The sequence below is a fragment of the Nicotiana sylvestris genome, chromosome 7, assembly GCF_000393655.2.
Source record: "Nicotiana sylvestris chromosome 7, ASM39365v2, whole genome shotgun sequence".
Taxonomy (NCBI): domain Eukaryota; kingdom Viridiplantae; phylum Streptophyta; class Magnoliopsida; order Solanales; family Solanaceae; genus Nicotiana; species Nicotiana sylvestris.
In genome coordinates, this window is record NC_091063.1 from 70601092 (window position 1) to 70621212 (window position 20121).

A 20121-nucleotide genomic window follows, 5' to 3' on the forward strand; every position below is an offset into this window, starting at 1 on the left:
TTGAGAAAGTAAAATTTGGCAAAACCACTCTAACTGCCGTGAGGTATTGAGTAGGTAATTGTGTGTGATTGCTATATTACACCCCGACCAATCAAACTTACCCTAAAGCCCACAATTTGTTAGGCAACCACCTAGGTGGAAGTCACGAACCTAGATCTTTTATAAACTTGAAAAATAACAACACCAAAAATATCATTCTCTAGCCTTTCATTTGCAAACATTAACATAAACATTAGAAGTAGAAAGAAACAACCAAATATGTGGAAGTGCATTTGGGACATATCATACACTTAGTCTAGATGTATACCTAATTCAATATAAGCTCTCTGTGGAATCGATCCCGACTCACGTTGGGTAATTATAATTGCATCGACTGCTTCACAATTTCAATTAGTGGTGTAAATTTAGGTGACATCATAGCTCACTAGAAAAATTATTATAATAATTACTAAAGATTTCAAACAATTATTAAAAAAGCTTGGAAACGTTATTGATAGCGTCAGAAGCTTTAGAAGCACCTCAAAAAAGAAGAATCAACGTCGAGGGTGCCATTGATTATTGTACTTTGTGTGTGGAGATTAGGAAGAAGAAGAATTGAGCCAGTGGTTAAGACTAAAGCAGTGGGGAAGATGACGAAGGGGTGGGTGGGTTTTCCTTTTATTTATTTTTTTCGAAAATTTTGTTTAAGTTAAATTCACATGTCCTAGTCTTATTGCTCACTATAGTGTGTGAATAACACGTATCTATATTTGGCTGCCTATTAATTTTATATTTGAAATGTAGATAAAGTGTTCAAATGAAACAAACTCCAGATGAATTATTAAGTGAAAAGTATGGAGAATTTTGGGGATTAGTGTATTTTTCCCTATGATAATATCGTTGATCAGAAAATCTTCCAAAAGGGCATCCCAAAACTATATAATTTTGTTTTCTCACACAAAATCATAAAGATATCACTAACTCATACAAAAATCACAGCGACTAGAAAACACAATTTTCTGCTAGTATTTTCTTCTTCCATATTTTTATTTTTTATTTTTAGTCTAATAAATAATAACCAATTAAAATAGGAAAAATACATACTTTTAATCACTCTAAAAAATAATAGTCGAATATATATATTTTGTTTTCTTACTAACAAATATAATTAGTTTCAAACCAAGCTAATTTTGTATTTTTCTCTTAAAAATAGGAATGACCCAACCCAGCTTACCCAATATTTATATACATAAATTAAAATAATACTAAAATTAAATTATTCCCCCCACAAAAACCTTAGTTCAGAATGTATGAGAGTTTGGCCAAAAAGATAAGAAATAAAAGGTATAATTAGGGAGAATTTAAAAGAAAAATAATATAAATTTAATTAAATGAAAATCTTGAAAATAAAATAAAAGATAAAAGTATCGTATTTTGAAGGATTCACTTTTAGTATTAGTTTAATTAATATATATGGATCAATTTTGGGTCGGCTGAGTCGGGCCGGGTTGAATATTATATATTAGATTAAAAAAAATATGGAATAAGAAAATACTACTGAAAAGTTGTATTTTTCGGTCACTATGAATTTTGTGTGAGTTATTGTAAGTTTCACGATTTTTGTGTGAGAAAACTAAGTTATATGACTTTGGTGAAAAAAAGTAATAGTTATATGACTATTTGTGAATGTTACCCCACGTTACACATGCATATGTTGTATTGTGGTGTAGAAAAATTGGCATAAGCTAAAACCAAGACAACTTCTATAAAGTACTCCCTCCGTTTCATATTAGATGGGGTATTTTCCTTTTTAGTCCGTTGCAAAATAAATGACACATTTCTAAATTTGGAAATAATTCAACTTTAAAGAGCCACACAAATATCATGGCTCCACAAACATTTTACCCCTTAAGCATTTAATACCACAAGTTTCAAAAGTTTCTTTTTTTTTTCCTTAAAATTCGTGCCGAGTCAAACATCCTCATCTAATATAAAACGGAGGGATTATATAATATGTAAGTACATAGGTCTTTGACTTAGTACCTGTGAAAATCATCTTCTTCCCGGGAAAGAACTAACATCCGATTGCGCATATTGCTTCGGCCATTAATTACTCAGAATCTATCGTACTTGTCCATAATTTCGTCCACTTTATTAGCAATCAAAGCCATGTCTTTAGACTTGAGATGAATTAAATGGCAAACACAATTCTTCTTCACATACTAATGCACTATACTTAGTAAAACAGAAATGACCACTGAAATTGCAAGAGAAAAGTCAACCATTTTACTGCTTGGGGTTGTAGCGTTGTCTTCTCTTAGGAGTAAGGCGTTTTGTCTTTTTTAATTTTAAATAAATAGGATATTAGGGTAATAAGAAGGTTATTTTAGTAATTTTAACTAAAAGACTTCCCACTTTTAATATAGTATAAATAAATAAATATAAATATATGATATGATACCATATGATTGACGTCAAATAATTGGATCTGGATTTTTTATTTATGTCAACGTCCCAGGGTCAGAGTTACAGTCCCTAAGATGTAGTGCAAGCCGCCTTTGAAAAAAATGAATTGCACAGCTAGCCAAAAGTTGGAGTAGTTCAGTTGTTGGAAGAAGCTGCCACTTATAAGTTGGGGAAAGTTCAACTGCAGGTATGATTTGATTGTGCCTTTGTTGAGTCAAGGGAGATTATGAAAGAGAAGGATCATGAAATATCTGGCCTTCCTTGCGTGAAGAAAAAGTGATAAGCTAAGCAAATGCTAGTCCATAGTAACCATTGATCTGTTGTTGGGTACAAATGAGTTAACCTTCAGAACTCAGAAAATAAGAGAGAGAGATAGCAGTTCTCCATGATTTAAGACCTTCAAAGAATCCTTGAATTGAAAAACTCGAGGATCTCCTACCATATCATAAGCTTACTTTTAACCTAGTGAAGTTGTAAGGTAATTTCTCCGAAATGCAAAGTAAATTTGTTGAGCAAGTTCCACCTGTCCAGGTGGTCGCCAAGGCGCTATTTAAGTCCATCGATGCCTATCATGATCATTGTATTTACGAGCCTGGTTAACAAGCTACGTCTTTCCTCTTCTTAGATCTAAGAACTAAGGGAACTCACTTATTTCTAGCTACGGACATGAAAGACGATTCACCCTTAGGAGTAAGCTACATGGTCTGAAGAGGGTTCAATTCAGTCTCTTTCATTGGAAAATTACACTGTTCTAACGAATCCTTTGTACATATACATATATTAATCGCTTTACATAACAAAAGCTTCTAGTGTAATGGCAAAAGTCACTAAGAAATTGCTTTAGGTCCCAAGTCCTGCCATTGCTATCTTGGATCAAGAATAGTTAATGTCAAGACATTGTCAGTGAGGCATCTTTTCTCATTTGAATCATCTGTTTCAGATGCATTCCTCTCTATGAAAAAACCAGGCTCCTTTGGTTGAGGTAATGCCACTTCTTCATGGCTCAACATGAAAACAACTGATGCCGTTGTTGGTCTGTCTACTGTTAGTTTTTGAACACATAATAGCCCCACATGAATACATCTTAACACTTGGGATTCCACAAATGATTCTTTCAAACATCCATCCATTAGTTCCAGGGCCTTTCCTTCGTTCCATAATAACCAAGCCTACAAAGCAAAATCATTTTAGTTTTAAATGATATTCACGAAAATACAAGTGCAGCAGGAAACGGACGAAGCAAATGCTTATCTTGCTTACATGTCCAAGAAGACTGTGATGGTGGTCGGAGTGTTGAAATGTCCTGTTCTTTTTTCCGCTCACTATTTCTAGTAAAAGAACACCAAGACTGAAAACATCTGATTTCACTGAAAATTTCCCATCAACTGCATACTCTGGAGACATATAGCCACTGCATGAAAACATAATGTTAAATACTATATGTTAATGATTTGGTGAAGGTGAAGATGAAAGCGTCAATGAAAACTTACTATGTTCCTATTACTCGCTTTGTTTTTTCTTCAATTTGGTCCCCACCAAAAATCCTAGCCAGTCCAAAGTCTGAAATTTTGGGATTCAATTCGCTGTCCAATAAAATATTGCTGGTCTTTAGATCTCTATGTATAATCCTTAATCTGGAGTCCTGATGAAGATAAAGAAGCCCCCTTGATATTCCCATAGCAATTTGAAAGCGATTTTCCCAGGGAAGTTGTCTCTTCCTGCTCTCATCTGCAGAAAATGTCATGATAATTCAGTTTAGTGCTCTTTATCCTGGTTTATCTTTATGGAGCGCTTTCATTCATCTTAGAATGAGAGAGAATATTGTGTTAGCATAATAATGTTGATATGATAAGATGGATCCTTAAATGACATGAGTTAAGAGAATCGAACCAAAGATGAAGAAGTCCAAGCTATTGTTCGGCATATATTCATAAACTAGGATCCTCTCTTCCCCTTCAAGACAACAGCCTAGAAGCTTAACAAGGTTTCTGTGTTGAAGCTTGGAAATCAGAACAACTTCATTCTTCAACTCTTCAAGACCTTGTCCAGAATGTTGGGAGAGTTTTTTCACTGCTATTTCTGGTCCAGCTGATAGTTTTCCCTGCCACACATCCACACAAAGTGTAAGCCACAAGAGCATCATTCATATGTTTTGACTAAGATACATAAGAGTAAATGATTCTAGTTACCCGATAAACAGCTCCAAAACCACCCTCTCCAATGATATTATCTGATGAGAAATTGTCTGTTGCAATAGTAATACTCATCAAATCAAACAAGGGTAGTTCCATCTCTTCCTTTCCTTCTTGACCGGCTGCAAAATGGAAAACTTTTGTAAAGATGACATTGAGGTTAATGAAGCAACTATACTTTCCAAAATTCTTCAGAGCAGACCGAAAGAAGCCAGTCAACCACTGGCTAGCCAGGTAGTGTAGTAGATTTTCCTATCTGCACTTTAAGATATTATTCAACATGATGGACAAATTTGCTAACCTCTTTTCCTCTTCTTTCTTCGCATTACAGACCAAGACAGAAAACCAAGAACGATTATCGCTGAAACCATTGATACAATTGCAATGGCTGCATTTGTTGTCTTTCCTATATGGTTTGAACCTGTCAAAAGTTTACTATGAAATGTGAAAAAATTCCGGTATGATAGTACTATATGTAAAGCTGATACATAACCAACAGATTAGCATGTCTTTAAGATGCTATTACTGCAAAGTTCCACCAATTAAGCATAAGGAGTTGATTAATAGACTTACCTATTTCTGATGCAGCCATCCTCACATAGAGATCTTCATCAAGTTGAGCATATTCCCTTATATCAATGAGTTGGTTAAACCAGAGTAAGCATCCACTCCCACCGTTTCTGACATCAAGATTAGAATATGCAACACAAGAACAGTTCCTGAGGCACAACCTCTGGCATTCCTCAAGGCCAATGGTCTTGTCAAACCAGGAATGGCGTGTATCTGGCAATTTCACACCAGAGTATTTCAGAAATCGATCACTTGTCCCACATGCCAATGGAGTTCTTCGTACGCATCCATTAGACCAATCTGCTGCATCCCATTCTTGTTGATATTTAGGTTTAAATCCTCTCAAACAATCACATGGAGGGGAGTCATTGATGTTGCACTTCCCAAATTGACCACACAAGGCATAACGATCGCAGTTATCCATCTGTCCTGTTGAGTAAAGAAACCAGCTTTCGGTGCGTTCAATCCATAAAAGCCGTTGAATCAGGCCTGCCGGATTCAAGACCACCCAGGTGGGAAGAGAAGAATTGAGAAGCTCATATGTAAAGTAGATCTCCTTGTCATTCATCACAAACTCAAATGTATAATAAGGATTTGGTTTCAAATTTGGTCCCCCGGTAAAAGAACGTCCATTCCATGGTCCCGTGTTATACTTTATTACAGGACCTTCCAACAAAAAATACTGAGGGTAACCATTTGTATCGACACGGTGCGTATATTCTCCTGGAGAAGGGTCATCACTGCTCCTCCACGATGTTAGTGTCCAATTCTGGCCAGTGACCAAATTACGACCAACCTTCATGCCCGGTAATAACGTACTGCCTGGATAATCAAAACTCTGCCAGACAAGATCAGTTCCATCCTTTAGGACAAGATTTCCTGTGTCCAAAAGCTGAGCCACTGGATTCCTCAAAGATGTCGATGAATTCGATGACCAAATCACATCTTGGGTGCCATTCATGAGCAGTAGAATCCCTTTATCAGTGACTGTTAACACGCCAGATGTGTCATTCAGTGGGTTGGATCTATTGGCAACCCAGACCACTTTCTGAGCCTTGGAAATTTTCTTGTACCATATTCCAACGTACCGATTCATGGAATTTCCAGGGCTGAAAAATCCAAGCTCAAAGTAGCCATCAGCTGAAACTATGGTATGGCCATCTTCGATTGGGCTATCCTTAGATATAATGTCTAAAGCAGTGGAAATTATGAAGAGCAATGACAGTATATTGCAAGAAAGGAAATAGAAACCTGCAAAGCGTTTCATGGAAATTGTTTGGTCCCTTGGTTTCAAACAGATGATCTTTGTGTTATTGGAATTCAGAAGAATCAAACATTTCTAAGACAAGATTAGGCTCCCTGTCATATTATTTGTCTTGTGCATTAATGAATAACTCTTTTCTAAAACCACTAGATCTGACTTGTCCTTTTCATCTCGTTTGAATAGTCAACCCCAGCAATCAAGCAGATACTCTGAATATTCATGTGTGGAAAATGAATACTTTTGAAATTTGTTGTGCTACACAAATCAAAAAGGGGCCCGTGTGGTTATAAAAATTTCTTATTAAGGGTAGACTTGTAAGTTTAAGCTAAATTGTTACCAAATTTAAAAAGGGGTCATTCTTTTTGGAATGGACCAAAAAGGAAATAGATTCACTAATAAGAACAGATTTAATACTTCGGTCTCTTTCATTTGACCAGATGGGCTACCCACTTTTACATGCTACAGGACATAATTGGCTGCTTAATTTTTTCCTTCAAGAGAAATTTGCAAAAATTTCATTTTTAGTCAGGGAAATTACATATGTAATCTTCTATTACTGCAAATCGTCGTCCTTGTTTCTTGTCACTACCATCTTATGCTGAGGCGGATCGAGGTTTTTAAGTCCGTGGGTGCACAACCGGCTTTAACCAAATTTGATACTTGTAAATAGGGGCATTTGTATCTATACTCATTTTTTGTATCACGTTTTAACTTGTGCCCGTTTTGCAAATAAAATTGCAAATGTACCCGATTTTTCGCATAACTTCAGCATACGGGGCTGAAGTAGCAAAGGCAATCACGCAAAACTTCAGCATTCTAGTAAACGGGCCTGAAGTTCAGCTCTACAGCTAAAGTTTTTGTTTTGTAACTGGCGAAGAGCTGAAGTTTTTATTTTGTAACTGGCGAAAGTTTTTGTTTTTGTAACTAGCGAACTTCAACTTTAGAGCTGAAATTTTTATTTTTGTAACTGGCGAACTTCAGCGCTAGAGCTAAAGTTTTTATTTTGTAACTGACGAACTTCAGTTTTTGTTTTGCCTTAGCTATTAATTAACAATATAGGCTGCAAAAGACAGCAAACTCCAAAAACTTAACTACTGAAGGAAGCATATTCCAAACCATTGGCTTTACGGTATGTGCAGTTCAAGATAGTAGACGATTTGCGTGAAGAAAGGACGTAAAAATGAACCAGCTTGCAAAAATGTAAATATACGGTCCCACTGTTATTATCTAACAAATCTATCTATGCACAATCCAATCCAAAGCAGATAAAATAGGGAAAATTTCACATAAGAACAACTAGGTTCCCTACTTTTCAATTTTATAGCCCATATTTATGGCAATCATCCCATGAACTGAAGTTCCATAGCAACACCAACAGAAGAAGAAGAAGAAGAAGAAGAAGAAGAAGAAGAAGAAGAAGAAGAAGAAGAAGAAGAAGAAGAAGAAGAAGAAAAGGAAGGAGGAGAAAGGGCCTGAAGTTATTTAAAAAGTGGGTACAAGTTAAAAAAAATTTAAAAAATGAGTATAGATTAAATGGGGGCGACCAAATAGGGCGCCCCGTGCAATTTTTACTTGTAAATAGTGTCAAAAATTTTTTTGGTCAACAATGTCAATTGATACGGAAACATTTAGTGTTTTATGACTTATTGTCAATTTTAAATATTATTTAAAGAGATAACTTATACAATTTTTAAACCATTCAGTTCTTACCATCAAAATTCAAGACAGAGGAAAAATAAAATTCTAATAACAATTTAATACCATAAAATTTAAAACTTGTTCAAATTTTAGTGAAAAAAGAAACACACAAAAAATCTTAACATTTGACTAATTCTATATATGTGAATTACTTACAAAATAAACTATATGTTGTAATAAAACATTATAGACAAAAGTCCAATAATTTTATTTAAACAAAAATATTCAAGCAAGTTATTGTATAATTTAAGAGAAAATTAATTGAGAGATTGCAATTAAGATCGAGGTTAGCATAAATTGGGAGTAGGAAGACTAATAGATTTTAGGGGGGAAACAATGAAAGAAAGAAAAAACAAATAGAGAAGGACGAGAAAATCCCAAGAAGGATTCAATCCCTGGTTGTTGGAAAAGTAAAACACCTGGACAACCAGTGAACCACTTAGCTTTATAGAACACCCGGTTCCCAAAGTTAATATTAGATCCTTTCTTTAAATTATGTACATGGAAAAACTAATTTGATAGGAAAATCATGAGTTTACGTGAACCCCAATTTACACTGTAGATCTACCCCTGATCCTATACCTTTGGTTACATGAACTGACTTCTATTCATGGTTTACAATATGCCAAAGGGGGGGGGGGAAGGGTAGCCCCTCTAATTTGAGAAAATGTTGCATAACATGAATCACATTTGATGAGTGAGAACATAAAGGCAGTCTTTGCAACTAGGATTTAATTTGTATTGCTAGAGAGATTACTGTGAAGGGAGCTTTGAAGCAATAAAAATTACTTTTTGCACAAATACAAAGTAAAGTCGGATGAGTTAAGACCTAATGTGGTCCGACCTTTTTCCGCATGTAGCAGGAGCTAAGTGCACGAAGATGTCTTTTTTAGAAGAGAGTTAGCTGTCAATCCTAAAAAATGAAGAAATCAATGTTGAGCAGTATTTTCGATTTGTATAGAGAAGCAATTTGTCCCATATGCATCAATCATTATCAGTGGAAAATTGACTTGGTCTTTGGTAATTGAGCAATCAAATATCAATGACTAATTATTGTAACAAATAAAGGATTCGCATGCATCAATAGTCAGAGGTGCCTTTTACTACAGCTGCGGGATTTTTATTTTTATATATATGCATTCAATACATGTATTTTCTGTACATAGCCCTAAAATAAAGGGAATCCCCTTTTGTTTGTCTTGTTGAATGTTCTGAATTATCTTGAAGGTGGGCGCTTATTGAGAAATCCATAGTTATGTCACTTTCATCCCTAATGTTTGATGTTGAAATTTATCATTGTAACTGCAGTCTCAATAAGCTATGGACTATTCTTATTTCTTAGTCGACAAGGGCTAAGAAAGCTGATAATTTATATAGAATATTTTTCTTTTTGGTCTGTCCCAAAAAATATAAAAAATTAAATATTTTTATTTAGAAATAATTTAATTTTAAACTTCTTATTTTATCTTTAATGAGATGATTGTCAGCCATACAATTGGCTTGTTTTGAACTACAAATTTTAAAATTTTCCCGTTTTTTCTTATACTCCGTGAATCAAACACTGTCACATAAATTGAAACCGAGGAACTAATTTTATTCTTTAATCAATTTTACAACTGACTAAATACTCTGGAATTAGCATAGCTATTTTAAAATTAAAGCAAAGCGACTTACTGTAACTTGATATGAAATCAAGGCGCGGCCTCACAAACAAACAAGTGGTAAAAGCTTTCAAGTGTTACAGCTTTTTTGGATTATTGTTACGTGTCATTTTATAATATATCATATTGTATTATATTGTTTGATAAATACAATGTTTGGATAGTTTGTATCATTTGCCGTCACTTCATAATATAATGCACCAACAATACGAAGAATAAACTTGCAAAATTACTAAGAAAAGATAGGATACGGAGTAGAATTATTATAAAAAAAAGTAGGGTAAATGATAAAATATTATTTAATACTAATAAGGAAGGACAAGATGAGAGAAAAAAGCAAGGAAACGATGCCACCACACTAAATCCGCCGTTTCATAAAGTGACACTTTTCGTTATTATATAACGATGAATTTAATGATACCATACAATAAAATTTAAGTAACAATCAAAACAAACATTGTATTTAAAGTAATAGGGCGATACAATATAACAGGTAACAACCATCCAAACAAGCTGCTAGTTGCCTTTGGTGTAATTTATGACAAGATGCATGCTCCATCGTTATAAATTGATCCAATACATTGTATCTAATGTCGGACAAACAGAAAATATAGCAAGCCAACAAATTCTTGATATGTATTAAATTAATTGAATTTGGTGTAACATCAAATAGGAATTAAATTTTTAACAAAAACAAAATTCTCCTTCTGGTTACTGCTCCTTCAATTTGCATTGCTAAAAATCTCTCATTTCTCCTGAGTTCACGATTATTACCTTACTGCCGGCGTCGCTGCTTCATCTGCCAATACTCGGTGTTCAATTAAATTTCAGACCAGCAAAGGCTATCAGTTACTATATGAACTTTTTCATTAATTAAAATAATCATGTGTGCACATTGGAATTTACAAATGCTAATTCTGCCTTTTGAGAAAAGAGATTAACTCTAATTTGTTGGTCTGTATATGAAGTAATATGGTATTAAAGATGTGAATTTGATGTATATATTATATTAGTAATAGTAAAATGAAATATTAAAATGATTACTAAAATTATTTTGCTAGGGAAAGCATTATATAGTTCAGAATTTGAATAGTTTAGGGCGGAGAAATCGGCTTGGAGGGAGCACATTTCAGTGCTACACTGCTACAAAATGAAAAAAAGCGTGTTGCAACTACTAGGTGCTTGTCGCTAATGTCAAAGCTAGAAAATTCAATAAGAGTGTTGTTTACCGCAAAAATGGTAATAACAATTAGATTTGATTTTATGGTTCTAAAAATACGTGATTTGTTTTTTATGCTAGTTGTTAGGCAATGGATACTAAGTAAAAGACTTGAAAACAAAATAATAGCTTGAAAACAATATGATAATCAAACAGAATGGCAAATAATCGGGGCCTCGAGCTTGCGAAATCGGGGTCTCGAGGTCGAGTCGGAAGCCCTGCCGAGGATAATCGATGCACGACCAAGGGCAGTCGATGGATGATTAACAATTACGACAAATTTGATGGCGGCTCTTTATAGCCAATAATGAGCAATAACTGAAGAACAATAACTAGAACACGGTTAATGCAAGCAATAAATGTAAATAATGGAGTCAAGAGAGAATGAGTTAGGGAGCAAAGAGCATGTTCTAGTATATTCAATGTTGTTGGAATGAATCCCAAAAAACAGTAAAGGTCCCCTTTATATAGGAGGAGGGAAACCCTTCATCGTACATATATATTTATTACAAAGTAAGATAGCTGACACAATTACCTAGCAGTCTGGTGCATACTGGTACTATTCTTGCAGGTGATGCCAGTTCGGACCACATGTCTAGGGAACTTCCCGCTTACCCTCGATAACCACCGGCTCATGCTGCATCGAGGTCGAGTGTGAAGAACCTTCGAGGTCGAAGCTTCGAGTTGCGCCCGGGTCTTCGAGGCCTTTTTTGAAGCTAAGGGAGAGACACAAAGATCGTGAAATCAGGCCTCCCAATTTCACCCGTATACAGATAGTCGCTGCGTTTCTTACAGTAAAACGAATAAGAAACGACCTCGAATTCCTTCCCCTTTGATACTTCCATCACGACGGTAGTCACGCCTTGCCAAATGATTGGCACGACAAAATAAGATGTCAAAAGGTCGCGTACACACATCCCTTAAAAGCCTTCGAATTGATTACAACGACTGGTTGTCCTTTGGCCTCCTCCAACGTACGTGTTAGGCCTCTATAAATACTTCTTCTCTCGCTCTTTATTGTTCACTGCACCACCAAGCCCTCAAAAAAGTTCCTTCTACCTTCCCTTTTTGTTCTCTTTTTTAAACGCAATTTTCTTTTCCCCCCTAAAATCTTTTGAGAATGGCGAAAACTTCCACCTCTGTTTCTCAGGAAAATGTAACCTTCTCTTCCTCGCTTTCGTCTAAAGGCAAAGCAATAGAGCCTCCTCGCGTTGGGGAAGGCGTTCTAGGGTCATTTGCAATGAGTTTTGATTTCATGATCGAAAAACCTTCTCCGAAGCCGGGACGACGTGAGCCTGTGTCTTAATATATTAGCTCAATAACAGACGTCAAAAAGGTGAAGACTGACTACCGCTGGGGGGATGCGGCGCTTGTGGAGGTCCCTTCTCGGGAGGAGGATATAACGACATACAAGGCCGATTTTCTCAGTGTGTATACTTACCCATTTACCCTTGGGCTGGTGGGGCCATCTTTGCCTCCGATAGACCCCGTGATTCTCGACTTCTGCCAACGGTATCGAGTGACCCTCGACAAATTCACCCTTTCTTCTGGCGCATTGTCTACATGATCAGGTATTATGTGAACATGATTGGGGGGATGCCCTTCACCCTCGATCACCTGGTCAGGATGTACAGCCCCCGACTTTTCCGTGGGGGCTTGATTAAGCTCCACTGTCGAGCTTCGAGGGCACTTTTTGCTTGTATCGACGAAGTTGGGAATAGAGGGTGGATGAGCCGTTTTGTCCGAGTTAGGACTTCAGACCTGATCCCGGTGGAAAGGATGTCGTTCCCCGAAAGGTGGAACATGGAACATAAACAGATACGTTATTTAGCGTTTCCTTGCTTCTTTTTAGATACATATTTCCACGTGCTAATTTCTTCTGCTGATGCAGCCGTAGCAGTTTACCCCAGCGTGGTTATGTACCTCTTGGGCTGGGTCGACAGGCTGGGTTTGATTTGCCCATACGCTGAGCGTGTGTGGCGTGATCTGTCCCAAGCTTGATGGGAAGCCAAGGACCATGGTGAGCCTTTACTCCTGCTGCAGTCGTACCTTCTAACAGAATTGCTGCTGATAGCGTCCTTACTCCATGTGTTTACCTTTTGCATTCGTGCAGGTCTGGAAGAGATCCCCTTGATGAAGGAAACACTATCTGGTGAAGAGGATACCTCGAGACTCGACAGAGGGAAGAAAAGACAAAGGGAATCGTCTAATGAGCCTTTGGAATCCAAGAAGACCAAAGTGGAAGAACCTAAGGTCGACCCAGCAGCCTTAACTCCAGAAGTAGCGGGGAGTCCCCGAGCTGAAGGCGGGGGAAAAAATAATTCTCAATAGCATCCGAGGGAGGGGAAAACCCCATCTACCCTTATGTCGTAGAGACGGTGGCTCCCGAGTCGAAGCTTGGTGTCGTCGTGGTCCAACCTCGGGCTAAAGAGGCCATCGAAGATGTATTGAGTAATGTCCCTGAGCCAGATGGACAAAATATTCCTCGAGCTAAGACACATTTGGTAAGTGATTTGGAGGAACCCAGTTCTGAAGCCCTTCAGAGACAAGAGACGGCTCCGATTGATCCGGCTGGTGTTATTGTCGTGAGTGATTCTCCTCCGGGAATGACTTTACCTCCTGAGGAAATGCAAGATGCCCAGAATAAAGAACCTTCCGATGCGGGGGTGCCCATCGGAGTTAGAGATGCATTTGAAAGGCCTTTAGCTGCTTCTGAGAAAATTCCTGAGCTCGATGCCTCACTCGTCTTCAGAGAGATGAACAAACTTTGTGAGTAGGTAGTTTTTGTAAATTCTACCTGTCGTCCTGATCTTTGTTTTTCTATCTTGTCTCTTTCATGGCTCTAGGCTAGGGCGTTTTATAATCAGACCTTCGCGAGGTTTCAAGCTGATATGACTTGTCACGAGCGTGAGAAGACTCATCTTGTTGAACAAGTTACCTAGTTTCCGTTTGCTTTTGTCTGAATGTTTGCCAGATCTCAGCATGGTGATATCTTTGATCTAATTCGTGTAATTTGAGAATAAAGATGCCCCACTAAGGGAGGAGCTTCGAGCTAGAGACTCCAAAATTCTCGAACTCAAACGGCACGTGAGAGAGATAACTTCTAAGAGGGATACCCTCTAGGAAAAGATGGCCTTAGTCAGGCACCAGCTTCATGATGCGGGGGAGGATAGTGACAAGTATAGAGGTCTCCATACTAAGTTAGTTGTTACGCTATCCGGGATCAAAACTAAAGCTGAGGCGCTTATATCCTTGCACAAAGAGGATGACGTTGTAATAAATGCTCAAGTCGGGAGAGTGCCCGAGGATGCCAAACTGAAATTGACTCGAGCCGTGGAGCATGCTCAGTTAGAATCTCGGAGGCAGACTCTCGAGGATATGCACGCGGGGGGCATTGATTTGTCTATCGAGCTCGAGAGGGTGAAAACCCTAGAGAAGAAGGTTGCTGCCATGTTTGCTTCTGGAGGTACGTTGAGTAGTGGTTTAGGAGATGATGAGAATGAAGGAGGAATCCCCAGAGGGGAAGAGGCCATTGAAGGTCCTAGGTTCATGGCCGGAATCATTGGGGCACAACCTCCGGTGGAGCCGTCGAAGGTTCAGGCCCGATGATAGATTATGGTTCTGTTTAGCTTCTTCCTAGTAAGGGTTTTAAAGTCCTTGTAAACATACCTTTGTGAGCAATCTATATAGAAGGCTTTTCGTTTTTATCACTTCTCTTTTCCTTTGCCTTTTAGGAATAATGTCTGATGTTTTTTGATAATCGATCCGAAATCTTAGACCTTTGGTTAGACCCTTGGGTTTTTGCTATTGCTGAGCGACTCGTAACCATCGAAGGTCGAACGTTCGGGGCCCAATCCCCGTGTCGGGATCTCGGCGCGGGTTTACCTACCCTCAGGTCTAGAAACTTGTCTTGACTCTTACACGTTGGGTCGGTGTGACCTTTGATTTTAGTGTTGGCGATAGTGGCTCTTACACATTGGGTCGGTGCGGCCTTTGATTTTAAGCTAGCGACAGTGGCTCTTACGCGTTTGCCCTTAGGTTTTTTTAGTTAACTGTTTTGGGCTCGGTCTTCGAGTCGGGTTTCAACTAGAGCTCATTGGCCCTTAAGTTTTTGAATTTAGAGCTGCCCCTTAGGCTCTTATGCATTAGGTCGGTGCGACCTTTCATACGGGCTGGAGGTAGTGGCTCTTACGCATTAGGTCGGTACGACCTTTTATAGGCTTTATTTTTTCCTCGTTAAGGACCTTTTGAGATTACATTTGCCCAACTCTTCGACGGCTCGATGAGAGCCTCGATTGTGTTATGTGGCGACGAATGAGCACTTTTGGTAGGTTTTGCTCGGTAGCTGAATGTTTTGAAGCCTATAGTTTGGAGCTCACATGGTCGAAACACTTGTGCCTATGTCGAGGGTAGCCTGTTTAATCGGTTCTTTTCAAAATAATTTCGAAGCATTTGAAGGCCTGTGATTTTATAGCGATGGTTGAGCATCCCCGAGTCGCATTAGTTAGGTTGGTACAACCTTGTGACCGTAGTCATTATGTTTGGCCAGAGCCTTTCAGTCCATGAGTGAGGTAGTTTCGGCATATATATCAAGGGTATGCCTTTTTAGGGTATCTTACAAGTTCGAATATATAGCCTTAAATTTAAGGTCGGGGTAATACCTTTTTTGTAAGGTCTTATAATTTTTACATGCTTTTGAGGTCTTACAGTTTTGGTTACTTGGTACAAGTATGGTTTATGCCTTGCTTGAGGTCTTATAGTTTTGGTGTTGCCTTAAAAGGGTCTTACGGGGTCAAGATTGCCCATATGGGGTCTTATGACCTCGGTAGTCCCTGGGTCATTGAATGTTTAGTTGGCCCTAGGGCCGTTATTGTAAACTTGATGTTGCCTCGTTGAGGGCTTTACGAGTTTGAAGTTTTCGACCCGGGGGTCATACGATTTTGAGTTTAACGTTAGTCCCCGAGTGTTCGGGACGTTTTTGGCTCTGGAGCCGTTTTGTAATGCTTTGGAATGCTTTGGTGGAGGGGGAAGTATTCTTTGATTACTTGGTGCAAGTATACATATTTTTGTTGTCAAGGGCTCGGTTATTCTATACGGACACAGTTTGTTCGACTGTTTGGCCCGGTACATTGTTTTCCTATCGAGACCCTATTCAGCACATCTTGGCTTATCCGAGGAGGTGACCTTCCGTGGGGACGCCCGCCAGTATTCGAGGTTGATTGAAGAGAAGCCTTGAATACTTGCTGAGTCTTCCTTAGGTAGTGTATAGATGTTTCCACATTAAAAACCTTGCCGGCAAAAACCCTTTTCGGGATAAAAGCCCGGGGAAAAGAGTACAACGCATGCTTTTAAGAACCCAAGGTGCTCGAGCCCGAGGGTGTTTTGGAGTCTTCCTTCGGACACCTAGCAGTAGTATCGTTTGATCATTGATATGTTCCAATTGCTTGGAAGTTGTTCGCCTTCCATGATATCGAGTTTGTACGACCCTTTGCCGATTACTCTAAGGACGCAGTATGGTCCTTCCCAGTTTTGGCCTAGCTTTCCTTCATTGGGGTTTCGGGTGTTGAGAGTGACTTTCCTTAGGACCAAGTCCCTGACCCCGAGATGTTGGAGATTTTAATCTCCTGTTATAATACCTTTCGTTCCTTTGTTTTTGGGCGGCCATTCAGACCAGTAAAGCTTCTCGCTTTTCATCCAATAGTTCGAGGTCCATAGTTAGGGCCTCATTGTTCTAATTCTCGGTGGTGTGTCGGAATCTGGCGCTTGGCTCTCCAACCTCCACTGATATCAAAGCCTCGACGCTATATACTAGAGAGAAAGGTGTTTCTCCTGTGCTTGATTTTGGAGTTGTTCGATATGCCCATAACACTTTAGGCAATATTTCTCTCCACTTCCCCTTAGCGCTTTCCAACTTCTTTTTTAAGTTTTGAATGATGGTTTTGTTTGTAGATTCGGCCTGACCATTTGCGCATGGGTGGTAGGGTGTCGACAGGATTCTCTTGATTTAGTGATCCTCGAGGAACTGTGTTACTTTGCTTCTGATGAACTGCTTCCCGTTATCGCATGTTATCTAGGAAGGAATCCCGAATCGACACATAATGTGGTCCCAGATGAAGCTAAATTTAAAAACTATACAAAAAATACTACAAGTAGCAATACTTCTCAAGTCAATATGAAGAAAATATACATTTTAAACTAATTCCCAAAATTCATATTATTTAAATCTCGTATCACAAAAAAAAGAATTAATAAATTGAAAATAATGAAGTATAATAGTAATAACTCTTTTTCTCTTATCTTTTCAAAGGCCTGCGCTTCCACCCATTTTGAGAAATAGTCAACCATGAATAAAATGAATATAGCTTTACCTGGTGCATTGGTAGAGGTCCGGCAATGTCCATCCCATATTTCATGAACGACCACGACAATAAGACCGAATGTAGTTGTTCACCGGGTTGGTGAATCATAAGGGAAAATCCCTAGCATTTATCGCATTTTCGGACGAATTCCTTGGTGTCTTTGTCCATGTTGTCCCAATAGTAGCCTGCCCTGATCATCTTTTAGGCTAAGGAACCAGCACCAGAATGGTTTCTGCGGGTGCCTTCGTGGATTTCTCTAAGTACATAATCTATGTTTCCCGGCCCCAGACATACTGCTAGGGGGCCATCAAAGGTTCTTCTGTACAGAGTCCCATTTTCGTTGAGCGAGAATTGGGTTGCCTTTGTTCACAGGGCCCTCTATTGTTTTGGATCCGTGGGTACTTTCCCATCTTTCAAATAGTCGATGTATTTATTTCTCCAATCCCATGTCAGGCTAGTGGAGTTGATCTCGGCATGACCTTCTTCGACCACTGATTTGGATAGCTGAACAACAGCCCCAGGGAGTAGGTCATCTTCTTCAACAAACGATCCCAGGTTTGCGAGGGCATTGGCCTCGCTATTCTGCTCTCGAGGTATGTGGACCAGAGTCCATTCTTTGAAATGGTGTAACGTGACTTGAATTTTGTCCAAGTATCTTTGCATCCTTTCTTCTCGGACCTTGAAACTCCCATTTACCTGATATACTACCAAAAGCGAATCGCATCTTACTTCGACGATTTTAGCTCCTAGGCCTTTGGCCAATTCTAGATCTGCAATCATAGCCTCATTCGGCTTCGTAGTTAGTCAATCTTGCAGTTTTTATAGATTGCCTGATTATGCCGCCCGTAGGCGGCCTCAGGACTATACCGAGCCCGGATCCTCTCACGTTCGAGGCGCCGTCAGTGAACAGGGTCCACACCCCAGAAGATGTGCCCATTTTTAGTAAAAGTTCTTTTTCTACCTAGGGCACGAGAGAGGGCGAGAAATCGGCCACGAAGTCCGCTAGAATTTGGGAATTGATAGCCATTCAGGGTTGATACTCGATATAATACCCGCCGAGTTTGATGGCTCATTTGGCCAATCGGCTCGATAATTTGGGTTTATGCAATATGTTTCAGAGAGGATATGTTGTTAAAACATAAATACGATGGCATTGAAAATAAGGTTTCAATTTTCGCAATGCGTTTATTAATGCCAGAGCTAATTTTTCTAGGTGCGGATAGCTGGTTTCGGTATCCCCTATGGTCCGACTTACATAATAAACAGGGAATTGCGTACATTACTCTTCTCGAACTAGCACACTGCTTACCTCTATCTCGGATACGACCAGGTATAAATACAACGTTTCATCCTCTTTTGGTGTGTGGAGTAAAGGTGGGCTAGTCAGATATCACTTCAACTCCTCTAAGGCGCGTTGGCATTCTGGAGTACATTCGAAGTTGCTTTTCTTTTTGAGTAAAGAGAAGAAATGATGACTCCTGTCTGATAACCTTGATATGAATCTGCCCAGAGCCGCTATCCGCCCTATCAACCGTTGCACGACCTTTACATTATTTACCACCGTGATTTCTTCGATGGCCTTGATTTTGGCGGGGTTGATCTCGACCCCCCTGTTTGACATCATGAAGCCTAAGAATTTGCCCGAACCCACTCCGAAGGGACATTTCTCGGGATTGAGCTTCATGTTATAGCTTTTGAGGATGTCGAATGTTTCCTGCAAACGAGTCAAATGGTCCACTGCGCGTAGCGACTTAAATAGCATGTCATCAATATAAAATTCCATGGATTTGCCTATTTGATGCTCGAACATTTTATTAACTAGGCGTTGGTACGTAGCTCCATCATTTTTTAGCCCGAAGGGCATTACATTGTAATAGCAAGTACCATACTTTGTGATGAACGAAGTCTTTTCCCTATCCCCGGGGTTAATCTGAATGTGATTATACCCCGAGTAGGTGTCGAGAAAGGTGAGGGTCTCGTGGCCGGCCGCGACATTGATCAAACGATTGATGTTAGGCAATGGGAACAAATCCTTGTGGCATGCCTTATTTAAGTCTTTATAATCTACGCACATTCTCAACTTATTTCCCTTTTCGGGAACTACCACCACATTGGCCAGCCATTTGAGATAATTTACCTCTTTAATAGACCCTATTTTAAGGAGTTTTGTTACCTCGTCCTTGATGAATGCGTGTTTTACTTCGGACTGGGGTCTTCTTTTTTGCTTTACTGGTTTGAATCTATGGTCGACACTTAGTCGATGGGTGGTTATTTCCGGTGTGATCCCTTTCATATCTAAGTGGGACCAAGAGAAATAATCAATGTTATGAATAAGAAATTGAATGAGTTTTTTCCTAAGTTCGGGGGGTTAATCCCGTTCCCAGGTATACCTTCCAATCTGGGAGATGTTCGATCAAAACAGCTTGCTCCAGCTCTTCTATTGTTGATTTCGTTGCATCCGATTCTTCAGGGGCAACGAAGGTTCGGGGAGTGAGGAAATATTCTTTATCACCCTCGGAGGTCCGTACGCTTCCCGACTCTTCCAAGGTAGAGTGTATAGGATTTGACGCCTCCCAGTGGACCACAAACATTTCTTTTGTTACATGTTGTTCTCCATATACTATTTTTATACCATCCTTTGTTAGAAACTTCATCATCTGATATAGAGTTGACGGTACTTCCCTCTATTGTGTATCCATGGCCTGCCAAGCAA

At 39.0% G+C, this 20121-nt stretch overlaps 1 protein-coding gene across 1 annotated transcript; it reads right to left on the minus strand.

The window, feature by feature from the left end:
• Positions 1-3150: 3150 nt before the first annotated feature.
• Positions 3151-6586, minus strand: LOC104241125 (G-type lectin S-receptor-like serine/threonine-protein kinase At4g27290). Its single transcript, XM_009796044.2, has 7 exons — positions 5211-6586; positions 4939-5058; positions 4635-4759; positions 4336-4546; positions 3936-4173; positions 3706-3856; positions 3151-3614 (listed from the first exon to the last, which is right to left on the minus strand). Exons 1-7 carry the CDS (start codon positions 6472-6474, stop codon positions 3309-3311), a joined length of 2415 nt encoding a protein of 804 aa, XP_009794346.1. The 5' UTR covers positions 6475-6586; the 3' UTR covers positions 3151-3308.
• Positions 6587-20121: the final 13535 nt, after the last annotated feature.